We start from the raw sequence: 13,630 nt of genomic DNA, 5'->3' as shown, positions 1-13,630 counted from the left end.
TTCATTCCAGCGCTCCCATGAGGCCAGATACACCCTGAATGTCCACGGTGCTAAGGACTGCAGGGCCAACTCTTCTCCCCTACAGTGCCACCTGCCATAAAAAAGATGGACACTGCTCACCATACTCCTGGGCGAAAGGCACAACTGCCTAAAACCTTTCATTCAAAAAGAGACAGTGCACCTGCTACCTCATTAAGCTCCCCGGCGTGCTTGGCTCACAACGTAATGTTGTTTGCCAAGCTTAGCATCACTATCCGAGCTAAAATGAGCAAAACCGGCAAGGATGTTGCCTTTTGGCGACTAATAGCGTGCACCACTCCTCGGTTGTCGCACCAAAAGACAATCTCCCTGTTACTCAATTCTCCGGCCCGAAATTCCACGGCTACCCCTATTGGAAATCTCTCCAACAACAGCATGTTCTTTAATTAAACTGCCTTGGACCCACTGCTCCGGCAGGCATCCGCGCACTGACACTCACCATAGAATGCTCCATCACCCGTGGAACCCGCGGCGTCCGTGTATAATTTCAATGCGGCATTTGCAACGGCTGGTGCTTGCCATATGCAGATACCAATAAAATTGGCCAGAAACATTTCCCACACCTTCAAAACTCTCTTTATTTCTGAAGACATGCGAAGGAAATGATACGGCCTACGTAAGCCCGCAGCTGCTCTCTGAAGTTTAAGACAATAGATTTTACCCATGGGTATCACTCTACATGCAATAAAGATTGGGCCTGTCTAAACGTTAACTTGGCCGGCGCCATTGCATAAAGTATTTTGCCATGTAGACGATGCACCTTATCCAACGGGAGTCTCCATACACCGGCCTCGGAATGAATTTAGATCCCTAGATAAACCAGGCACGTAGTAGGGCCTTCGGTTTTTCTTTACTCTGCTACAGGAACTCCGAAATCCCCAAACAATTTAAGAGCGGATTCTAACAACCGTAAGCATAATTCAGAATCTGAAGGACCTACCAAACGAAAGTCGTCACTTCCCGCAAACCCCATTGCGAGAAAGATATAGAGCAACCCATGGGAAAACATTTAACTATATAAAAACCCCCTCCAATTTAAATCCCATGCATGTGAAGGCAGCCTTATTAAATGGCAGCAGTCTAAAAGCTGATTCAACATCCAACCTGCACATGAGGGTACTATTCCTTAAACTCCGAAAAATCATCAGAGCGTCTTCAAATAATAGGTAATTAACTGTGCATAACTCAACAGCGATGGCATCATGAACTGACGTCCCTCTAGGACATGAGAGTTGTTGAATCAGCCTAAACTTCCCCTGAACTTTCAGGTACCACCTCAACGGGGACAAAATCAGTCCCTCCACTGGCAGTGTGGCGAACGGGCCCGCCATGCGACCCAACCTACTTTGGCCTCTACCTTTTGTTTTATTGCAACAGGATGCCCCATGGCAGAACGTAAATTACCCCTAGACCCCTTGTTAATAGGGCCAGAAACAGGCAATTGAAAACCTACAGCAAACCCAGACTGCAGAAAATCTGCTGTCTCTCTATCCGGGTAACGTTCCAGCCATGGCAACATCCTGACCAACAATATTGGGGTTGGGGCTCTATCCAACGACAGATGCCGCTGGACCGCGGCTTTGCTTTACCGTGGACTGAGCCCCACCCCCACCCCCCAGTTTGTGGTTTCGTGCAATCCTTGATTGCATGCGATCCCCCGCCTCTGAAGCACAGGTGCCGAAAACGACACCGGTTTCCCAGATTACATTGGCCATTGTTAAACGCGAAACATTTTCCATGGCCATTAACTCCCCTATTATTGTTATTATTAGGCCTATTACCGTACTGCCGGAACCAACCTTTCCCTACGGAAGCCTAGAAGGGTGTAGCTGATTCAGTAACTTCGACGTAAAGTTCTACGTCTTTTATTTATTTATTTTTTACCGAAATCAAACACCTCTCAGCCCTGTTGATTCCTTCTAAATTCCTGGTCATAGGTACGCCAGCCAGAAACCATGTACGTGGTGTATAGTTTATGAATCAGAAACTGGTATCTCGCCAGATTCATGTATTCATCAGGATGGCTCTCCAGATAACAGGCCGCAAAATAAGCATGCCCCTTATCCAGTTGTTGAAGGTACAAAGGCCACCTCATTGGAGGAGCCCTTCTTTCTAGCCGCAATTAGAGCCTGCCTATCTTTGCTTGTTAAAGCAAAATATCCACATAACGGCTTTTTCAAATCCTATCCCGAGCCCTAGGCCCCAAATCCCGCTTCACGTCGGTGTTTGCGAAATGTACTGTATCGGATTCCACCGATACATTAGAGGAGCCCGAATTATGTGACCGATAAGTTCACGCCTCTTTACGGGAAGAATATACAAACTCCGAACGGTTAGAGCCATGGTGGGGATAGAACCCATGACCTCAGCTCTGTGAGGCAGTAATGCTAACCATTACACCAGCCGTACTGCTCCTTCTGCTTTGAATGGCGCACGCCCCCATCGGAAAATGACATATCTTCCGATGAAGTGGACGCCAGTGAGGAATCATAATCCCTACACCTGCCCCTTCTTTTCCTGAATTTGGAGGACTTAGCCCGTTTCCCTGAAGCTGACGATGTCGAACCCCCTGATCCGTCATTATTTGACCTATCAGCACTATCACCGGCCCAATCGGGATCGTTAGAAGACTCACCCGAACTCGAACCAGTGTTGCCCCCAATGGCTCCTTCACCTCCTTGACGGCTTAAAGGTGCTCTTTCCGTATTGCTCTGCGACGATCCCTGACCTGACGGTAAAGGGTTAGTAACATGCACAGGCAAATTGGAATACTATGTGATGCCGCTTCTACTGAATGCACAGGATGACCTGGATCTGTCCCATTTAATGCCAGCGCAATGACTATAATTTGGATAATGTAGCCACCGTGGTTGGCGATACTGAACCCACCTGGAGCAGTGATTACCAGGGGGGCCACAGCTGACACCACTGCAGCGCATACCCACGTCAATGCTGACAAATCAATGGTAACTAAATTACCGTTACCCCTTACTGCGTCTGCGTATGATAAACCAGCCCGAACCCTGGCCCGGGGTGTGACCACAACATTAGACTGGGCCCCGACCCTAGCAATCTCCTACTGTCCCTGGGCCTGCTTTTTGCATTATCCCCGCAAGACCTGCGATTGTTCATGTGAAGTGATTGTTCCTTTGTACGGCGCTGCGAAACCTTGTGGCGCCTTATAAATAAAATTATAATACTAATAATAATAAAAGCCGACGAATCCAAAGTGACAAAATTTTAATTTTGGCTATTCCCCCGTACCGCCTCAGCGTAGGATCTGCCCGTCCGAACTCCGGCCCGAGCCGTAGCCAAAACATTCGAATGGGCCTCATCCCTAGCCAACCTTCTCCAATCTCTGCACCTGCTTTCTGCGTTACCAATGACAGGACCCATGCAACGCATTAAAGGCCTAATTGGCTTTATGTGTGATATCTTGCTGTTCCGTGCTGCGCAATATTGGTGCTGCACCCATCACCTGACCACTGCGCGACACATGAACCTGGGTCTGTTGCCCACCACTGGGTGAAATATCGCCTGTTATGCTATTGTCACTGGACTGCGAATCCCCAGTGGAGTACCATTTGATTGGCCATTCCACCTCATTGTATTAACTATTAAGGCCCAGTAATTCTATCTGCTGCGTCACCAGTGGCGCTGCAGGCTAACTATTGCCAGCAGCACATCTTTTACCAGCCTGGTGTCACTGGCTGACTATAGCCTGAAGCACCCTTCCTGACACAAGATGGTGCCGCAGGCTGATCATCGCCTGCAGCACCACTTATTATAATAGCCGTTTACCTGCGGCGGCCTCTTCTAACATTAGCCGCCGCAGAATTGCCCCCAGTGCTCATTGGCACTGCACCCCCCAAATGATTTGTTTGCCGGGTAGTCATGGGCAAGACGATTCATTGGAATGAGTTGAGCCGCACGGCTCAGCTCAGTAAAGTGTGTTGAGACAGTGACTCGGCTCTCAAATCACTACTCATATGGAATTGCAGGCACAGGGAGACAGTGCACGGCTCACAGCACACTCAGGGACTTGCAGAGTCTCTGTCCCTCAGTGTGTGCTGTGTGCCGGCAGACAGGAAGTTAGTCAGTGGCTGGGCTCATGAGTAGTGTGGGATTGCAGGCACAGGGAGACAGTGCACAGCTCACAGCACACTCAGGGAGTAGCAGAGTCTCTGTCCCTCAGTGTGTGCTGAGGAAGTTAGTCAGTGGCTGGCTAACCTCTGAAGTAATCACCTCAGCATGCACCCCATATCTAGCGGGAGCCCCTCCTGACCGTTTGGGCCTAACAGCAGACATACATCACAACCCAAAATAAAATGAAAATGAGGAGATAAGAAGAGGATAGAAGGAATAGAGAAAAAGACTGAGAAATAAGAATGGAGAAGTAGAAAACAAGAAGAGAATAGATAAAAGCTAAATGCTTTAACATTTCTTTGAAAGTCTTAGTACTTAACAATCCAACGATTCCAGAAGAAAGAGGCAGAATTTTCTGGAAGCAGGATCATCTATCCATCAATCCACGCCTCTAACTTCAATCCAGCCTATCAATGATCTACATGCAAATCAGCCACCTGCCAATCAAGCAAGCCAAGCCCCCCAGCCCGACTTCAGTGTGCAAGCTAAGGATTCCTGCCATAGCCTGGTGAGTTTATGCTGCTTTCAGCCAGACAAGCTGTCTTCTACAGTCTTTTTCTATAGACCCTCCCACTACTACCTCTCTGTTACGTCATATTGTATACTCATCTAGACTATACAGCATATGGTCATTCTAACTTCGTGGGCAATCTTGGCACTGAATAATTTTGTAAGTGCGTATTTCTTCTGGCAAACTTAAACCTGACTTGTGATTTTGGGGCTTTTGTATAGATATTTTAGAAAGAACTGAAGATTATGCAACACAAGCTGTTGTTTTTTTCAGAACATCTGGACTTGATTATTGTTAACTAGAGAAAGATGATATTATGTTGAAATATAAATGTAGATATACAATAACTAGAATTAAATATCTTTGACAGTGGTCCAAGTTCTGAATATCTGACATTTCTAAAGAAATATATTCTGTATGCTGGAGGCATGCGGAGAAAAAGGGGCATGGCCTTGCAGGAAAAGATTACCTTACAATTGTATGGTGGGAGATGTTCGCATAAATTGCAATGCAGTGGTCGAATTGGAGCTTTTAAAGTGGGGGTATGGAAAAATGAAGACTTTTAATTATGCATGCATGAAAAGGGGTGTGCCCACTCAAAAGGAGTGTGTCCTTAAGTGTAGTGTACCACACCATATTACTCCTTTTAAACATTATGCACCACAATAAGATCCCTTATACTATATAGTTATTATGTCCCTTACACATTATGCCACACGGAATGAGCAAAAAATCACACTATGCCACCCGGATTGGGCCAAAATTCACATTATGCCACCCGGATTGAGCCAAAATTCACATTATGCCAACCAGATTGAGCCAAAATTCACATTATGCCAACCAGATTGAGCCAAAAATCTCATTATGCCATTCGGATTGAGCCAAAATTCACATTATGCCACCTGGATTGGGCCAAAATTCACATTATGCCACCCGGATTGAGCCAAAATTCTCATTATGCAACACGGAATGAGCCAAAAATCTCATTATGCAACACGGAATGAGTCAAATTTCACATTATGCTGCACAGTGGGTCAGGTGCACTGAGCTTAAAAAGTGATAAAATGGAGAGTGATAAACAGCCAGCCAATCAGCTCCTGTCTGACATTTTTCAAACACAGCATGAACAAAAACGAAGTCTCTTGGGCTACAGACTCTAATGTACTTGTTTTCTTGCTCAGTTGTGCACCGGGGCCTCCCGCCTCTATTTCTACTCTGGTTTGTGCCTGTTTGTGTTGTTCTCTGAAGGGAGTAGTACACGCCGTTGTAGGAAATGTTTAGTTTCTTGGCAATTTCTCACATGGAATAGCCTTCATTTCGAAGAACAAGAATAGACTGTCGAGTTTCACATGAAATTTCTCAGTTTTGGGGGCTTCTTTATAATCGAACACTCAAATATGATGCTCCAGATACTCAACTAGCTCAAAGGAAGGCCAGTTTTATAGGTTCGCTAATGAGCAAACCTGTTTTCAGCTGCAATAACATAATTGCACAAGTGCTTTCTAATCACCCATTAGTGTTCTAACGAAATTAGCAAACACAATGTAACTAGAACACTGGAGTGATGGTTTCTGGAAATGGTCCTCTATACACCTACAGTATGTAGATATTTCTTAAAAAAACAGACGTTTGCAGCTAGTATAGTCCTTTACCGCATTAACAATGTATAGAGTGTATTTCTGATTCATTTAATGTTATCTTCATTGAAAAAACTGTGCCTTTCTTTAAAAAATAATGATATGTAAAGGATGGCAACATTTCTACTTGCTTACTGTATATTGTCCATCATTTTATTTGAATCGATAACCGGCGTGTTTGTACGGATGACCGATGTTTAAGCTCTGCGCATACGCATATTCTCATATGCGCATGTGCAGAGCTTCTATTCGGGAGCCTTCACTGACTTGCATAGTCGGCGTGGCACTCGCACAGGGGGGGTGGTTGGATGGATGGACGTGGGCAGGGACCTGCGTTTCTTGGGTGTACCCACGAAAATGCTGGGTGCGCCCAGGAAAACGCTGGGCGTCACCATGCGAATGCAGGTTGGCACCTGCCTGCCGTGAGTGGGTGGCGGCTGATGTCACAGGACATCAGCCGCCGGCCCAGTTCTCTGACCTGGAAGGTGCAAGCCTAAGTCAGCAGGGTAGAAATCATTTGATGGTCACCGACCTTCGAATAATTTTGGCCCCCGCACGCTGCCCTGTGAATGCATGTTTATGTAAAACATCCATTGGCAAAGTGGCAGAGATATTCTCTGGGGTGCGGGCACTCGCATTCCCAGCAGACTGCGTTAGAAGGCGGCTTTAGAAGGCTTACAAAGCAGCGAAATACCGCTGCTTAGCAAGCCAATGAATGACCCCCATTGTTTGTTATACTTTACCTTTATGAATTTTCTATTTTCACCCTTATTGATGGAATTTAATGCCACCTACATACAGCCTTTCATTTTGTTTATCTACTAAGTAAGATGATATGCTGATGGTTTTTAAAATAAGTGTTTATTTGGCATATTTTTTTACAGCATACTTGTTAAAGTTAAGTTTAATGAACTATTACTAACAATGCCCAAAAAGTACTTTGCCCTCTTTTTTTTTTTTTTTTTTTTTAAACACACAGGGGGAAATTTACTAAGATGGGAATTAGACTTCACATGTGAATTTGCTATGGGCAACAAGTCCGATCCTGTCTACTATCTATTAGAGGGTGCTAAATAAATAAAATAAATAAGAAGTTAGGCTTCTGATTGGTTGCCCATAGCAACATCACATGTAAAGTCTAATTCTCATCTTAGTAAATTTCCCCCACTGTACAAGAGAATGGCATCAGAACAAACAAATGTCCATGTGTGGCTGACTGCTTTCTGCACTCTCATACAATGTATCCTACACATCGTTGGGCAGCCATTGTATGGGCTGAATCAAAATTCATGATGATACAGATTATTAGTACACTAGAATCTTTGCTGTGACATGCTGTCACTATTTATACAGTATGTCTATCGATAGCTGCAGTGGTTTCAGTATTGGTCTCAACTCTGTGTAGGCAATTGGAACACTTTAATTATGCATCATAACTGCACCATTCCAACCAAAATATAGTATATTTTCTATTTCTATTTTTTTCTAGTCTTCTACTTTGGGTCACGTATTATTTAAAACATTCTGGGCTGCCTTCTTTAGTGTTTTGTAGTCTTTTGTCCTGATATTATCAACTTTGTTCCTTTCCTTTTCCTTGACTCGTTAGTCTGATCCAACCTCTTCTTCCTCATCTGATGATTATCAATATGTTATGGAAGCTAAGCTACAGGAAATGATCTCCATACCTAGGAAGGTAGTCCTACTGGACTTGACTTTCTATTGCTAAATAGATTCCATCTACTGTCATTTTGTTTGATTTAATGCTTATTTTTTTCTTCTTTTATGCTTTAAATATTGATAATCAACCGTCGCGCAGTTTAGTGCTTCAAGGGCTTATAATTTATGATGGCAGGTTTGTGTTCAAACCATGCACAGTCTGCATGTTCTATTTTGGCTGACTTTGTTGCTTATAAACAGACCCAAATGTACTGCTAGTGCTTGGGTTATGTAGGCTCTGTAGCTGACACATTTTAAGCAGCGCTGTACAGCTGCCTGGTTCAGTACTGTTTCTGTTCCTAGAATAATAAATATGCAGTTAGTACTGTAGTAGCTTGCTTTGTATTACTTGCACCTTACTTGCACCTTACTTGCAGAGCATAAGAACGTCTTTCCAAGCACTCACATTTCAGATACGTTCTTTTTGTTTTTTTTTCACAGGCAGAAGAAAGGCATGGTAATATCGAGGAACGAATGAGGCATTTGGAGACACAGCTTGAAGAAAAGAATCAAGAACTTCAGAGGGTGCGTATATAAAGGACTATAACACTGGCTTAAATATTATTTGCCTTATTATTTGGCTGTGCCGTAGGTTACCCATTTTCTTACTATAGGGATGAAGCACAGCTACATCTTTTTTTATATCATAGTTGTTATATTTCTCCTTTTTTTTTTTTTTCGCTGCCAGTACTTTTGTTGATTAGCTAGTAAGTTTGTGTTGTATTGGAAAAAAAGCTTAGGTATAGGATTTTGCAGAGCTTTTTTATACACTTTAGGGGAATTCAATCAGCCGTGGTCATTTGCCACAGCTAATTGATCCCCCAGGGGCAATCCTATTAGCCCCAAAAGCCGGCATTCTGTGCAGGCAGGCAAAATAAAATCCTAATTTTAGCCTGTGACCACGATTACGAGAACACATAGTTCCATTTATCATGTATCGAAAATAAATTTTGTATGACACCGAAAATTTATCAGGCCTATTTGATTTAGCAAAACTTTCATATACAGCTTTATTTTATTTTCAGGTTTTTTTTGGTGTGTCGAAATTCTCATTTATCATGTTTTCATCATGTCAGATGCTAAAGTTGTGGCCGATTTTTCACAAATGGAGACAATAACTTGCAGCATCTTGTGAAACTACATTTTTGTCTCTCTTTAGAAGTGCCTCCAGTTGCACCATGGAAACTTGCATTAGCCCAATGGCAGGTGCAGTTCCTCCACCTTAGTATGGCCTCATGTGAGAGTGGCTGTACATTTGTAGGCAGATGGTTTCAATGACACGCACATGCCAGCTTAGCCAACTCTATTACCACCTAGGTACACCCACTAAAATTCATGGACTGTGCATCAGATTCTATACTGGATCTATGAGCGATGACAATCAGAACATACGCCCAGATTATAGACATCGGCTCACACTGCGTGCGGCTTCAGCACTGCATACAACTCAGAGTCAGGCCGTTAATGCTCATGAATAATTATCAGAGGTTGCAGTAAATCATTGTACTGTTATTTCCTGTGAACCAGCTTTCAGTTTGGGTGTTTCTTGTCACACCGTATGGAGAACCCATTGAGGAATAAATGACTGCATATTTCTTTGGGTCTCTCTGGCAGCTGTTATACTTGGCTATATAATAGACAGTTACATAAAGATTAATTGTTCATATTATTTAGATCCGTGATGGTTAACCTTGACGCTGCAGCTGCTGTTGAACTACACATCCCAGCATGCCCTACTACAATTTTACTATTTGGCCATGCTAAAACTGTAGCAGGGCATGCTGAGATGTGTAGTTCAACAACAGCTGGAGTGTCAAGGTTAGCCATGACTGGTTTAGTTCATGAACAGGAGTTGCTCTATTTTCCCCATCTATGGTCTTTCTTGTATTGTCATGTTACATATGTGGAAAGAACTATTATGCTGAATTATGTGACATCATCTTTAACGTCATTATGCTTAATTAGAAAATAAGTACAGGTATATACTTTTGATCCAGATTCCCTCTCTAACTACCCATGTTTTTGCTTCCCTTTGCCTCCAGACTCCTGGAATAACTCATCTTCCAACAATCTTGCTTTCTCTCCCTTCACTTAGCCCAAACTGCTTTTACAGAGGTCACTAATGACCTTCTCATCGTTAAATATAAGGGTCACTTTTGCATTCTCATCCTCTTGACCTGTCAGCTGCTTCCAGTATCCATTTTCCCTCTCACATCTTCCCTACTGCTTCCAACACCATATTATCTTATGTCCTTCAGTACATTGCACTACATCTTAGACAACTCACTCTGCTTCTGCCACCCACATTCATTCTACTGTATCACTACTTCATGTCACTGTATCTTCCCTAATATCTCTAGAATTTAACCCTTCTTCACATAGACTACTGCAACTCCTTGAGCTCTGTTCTTTTCTTGACCACCTTTCCACTCTTCTCACTATTGCTTCTCCTTTTGATTCCCCTCCAGTTAAAGCTTTTCACCCTAATATTAAAATAACTTGTTCTCCCCTTCCTTCCTAAATCTCAAACCTCATCTCAATCAGCATTTCTTATTTTTCCTTTTACTGTCAACTTGTTTCTGTGTTGAGTACCTCCTCTGACTCCCACATTCAAAACTTCTCCCATCCTGATTTCCTCCTTTCTACCATCTTGCCTTGTATCAGGCCCTGAAATTGCACCTGTTCATTACAGCCCCCAACCCTCCTTCTACTTTTAACTGAAGCCATCAGTCCTCCATCCTTCTCTCTTCCCAGTTAATCTTCCATTTATACTTCTTGGTCTCATAGACTGCAAGCTATTATGTACTCCAAACCCTTTTTCTCTGTCTCTGCTGTCCGTGTCATTATTGTCCTCACCATGAATCTAACACTACGCTACGGTTTTAACTGTCGGTCAGTTACGGTATTGTTATTTCTGGCATAACTATACTACATGAAATATACAAGTGCTAAGGTGTCGCACGCTATTATGTTCTAGAATGCTATGGTGTAGCATTCCACATTCTGAAATATTGTAACATCTGTATGGTACTGTTCACCCTCTTGTCTTCTCGTATACATATGAACACACGTGTAGTAGAACACATCTGCACACAAACATATAGGCTTTCAGAAAATTTATATTTTATATTTATATACTGTACAGACTTATCTCTGAAAAGTAAGGAACTATATACTGATAATTCGGAGTATAATTGCTAACACCTGTCCCATTACTCTGCCTGAAGATATCTGTGCTGCAATGTCCACAAGTTATTTGTAATGCATGGTTACTTTTATGGGTTGTTATATATTTATAATGGAATATGCCACTTTGTGTCTACGTCTAACAGCCATGACCAGGGGCGCCGATTTCCATTTTTTCTGGTGATCCTAGCAACAGCAGCGCCGCAGTGGGGTCCCAGCAGCGGATATGCCATCAGCAGCAGGGTCCCTGCGGAAGATGGGAACTAGCAGCGGTATTAATACCGCTACTAGTTCCCATCCGTCACAGGGACCCCCGCTGCTAAACGCAATCCCCACTGTTGGGACCCCGCTGCCGTGGCCTGTGCCATGGATGCTCCTCACTTTCCATGGGTGCTCAGGCCCCAGAGCACCCACAGTTTCGGTGCCTATGGCCATGACATCTAACGTATGATCTGCAGTTATAGTGCACATTATTGAATCTAATGGTTTACAGTATGTACGTGTAGTCATATGGTTTGGTTTTTGTTGTAGTAAGTGAAAAGAAAATGGAAAGTGCCTTTTAAGGGATGTAGCCTTTCTTGTCAACTAAATGGTGGTAAGCTTAGCTGCTCTTGTGCTTCTCCCCACCTTTGGAACTCACTAACCTTCGCTGCAAGTCTTTAAGTGCTCTAAAATCTTCTCTTTTTATCAATAATGACCAGGTTTGTTGTACTGCATAGGCTCGCCAAAGAGAGAAAATGAATGAAGAGCACAACAAGAGGCTCTCGGACACAGTGGACCGGCTCCTAACGGAGTCCAATGAACGGCTCCAGTTGCACTTAAAAGAAAGAATGGCTGCCCTTGAAGACAAGGTAACTACTGCTGCACACCCTTGCTCTAGATGTCACTTGATACAGCGCATGGCGTGACATTTCTGAATTCATGTGCCCTGTAATGGTATTCCTTAGAGTATCCAATGAAAATGTAGGCTTTCTTTATGACTGTGTATATCGGTTAGCTTTCCTAAAGAGCCAAAACATTGTTTGAAGTGTGTAATCACAGTTATGTAGGGTACACACCAGAATGCTCATGATCGTGTGCAAATCGTGAGACAGTAGGTTATAGGCATGCTGCTTAAACACTGTAGGTAAATACTATGCATTATAGGGAATAACTCTGCATGAGAGTTCAAGTACTGCAATGAAAGTAACTGACATGAGATTTTAGGGACTTTGGGAGGGATGCAGTAACATCGGCAGCCCCTCTCCGCAACACAGCGCTGGCTACTGCATAGATAGTAATCGCATGTGCACTAACATATGTGATTATTGTCTCAAAGGACAGCTCTTGTGTTAAGAGCTGCCCTTTGCAAGGTGCCTGGCGATGAAATAGTGGATCCCCGGCCGCTCCCCCTCCCACGCCCCCCCCTCCCCTCAGAGGGCTGCGGGGTATGCGAAAGGAAGCCCATAGGCTTCTATGGGGTTACTCCAGCTAGAACTGACATAACCCCCTGTTGTGAAGCCCCGGTGGTGGGGCTTTACTACATATAAAAATTCCGTAAAAACCCAGAAAATTGGGTTTTTACCACATTTTTTGTTTAGTACATCCCGCAATTTGTATTTCTGTTTATCTAATTAAATGCATTCTACTTATTGATACATGTGTATCTTTATTCAGTAGAACAGCACAAGAAAAATGTAATTAGTTTAGCTTGTGTTGCCGCACCTACCCTTACATCCATGTGCAGGTACATTGTGCTTTTAAGATTGCTGCCCCATTGGTTCATTCATGTAGATCAGGGGTTCTCAAAGTCGTTCCTCAGAACCCCACACAGTTCACTTTTTCCAGCTCACCTGACAGTTGTACTCATTACTCATTGACACATTTTAAAAGATCCACAGGTGGAGCTCATTATTTCATTTGTTTCTGTGAGGAGGCCCGCAAAACATGCACTGTGTGGGGTCATGAGGACCGACTTTGAGAACCTGTGATCTAGATCACACACTGGGTTCTGCAGAGTATTCACAGGGATGTCACAAGTTGGTGGTCTCATGGCCCATGTGACAGTCAAAACCAGAGGTGTTCAATGATATAATGTGTGGACTGAAATATACTAAGATGGGAGTTATATTTTACTTGGGATGTTGCTATGGGCAACCAATCAGTATCTATTATCTTCTAGAATAAATAAGAAGTATATTCTGATTGGTTGCCCATAGCAACGTACCATGTGAAATAGATCTCCCATCTTACTAAACTTTAGATATTTAGATATTTGAATAATTTCTCACTAGGAAGCTTTTGACCATGGGGTGCCAAGAACAAAATACTGATCCAATAGGGTACTGTGATTTAAAAAGAGTTATGTTTGTGTAGGCTGTGTTCAAACAGAAATCTAAAGCAGCCAGCATTTACT

The 13,630-nt window shown here is 43.3% G+C and overlaps 1 protein-coding gene across 13 annotated transcripts in view; it reads left to right on the top strand.

The window, feature by feature from the left end:
• Nucleotides 1-13,630, top strand: part of PPFIA2 (PPFI scaffold protein A2) — a 323,573-nt gene that overhangs the window by 235,581 nt on the left and 74,362 nt on the right. For all 13 annotated transcript variants that reach the window (XM_083182335.1, XM_083182325.1, XM_083182332.1 and 10 more), the window contains 2 exons: nt 8,491-8,574; nt 11,955-12,086. In XM_083182335.1, coding sequence (XP_083038461.1) covers nt 8,491-8,574; nt 11,955-12,086 — 216 coding nt within the window. The remainder of the gene's footprint in view (nt 1-8,490; nt 8,575-11,954; nt 12,087-13,630) is intronic.

This window comes from Crinia signifera, chromosome 4 (genome assembly GCF_055691185.1).
Source record: "Crinia signifera chromosome 4, ASM5569118v1, whole genome shotgun sequence".
In the NCBI taxonomy this organism is placed as follows: Eukaryota; Metazoa; Chordata; class Amphibia; order Anura; family Myobatrachidae; genus Crinia; species Crinia signifera.
The sequence above is the reverse complement of the archived record's forward strand: the minus strand, read 5'-3'. Positions and strand labels throughout refer to the sequence as shown.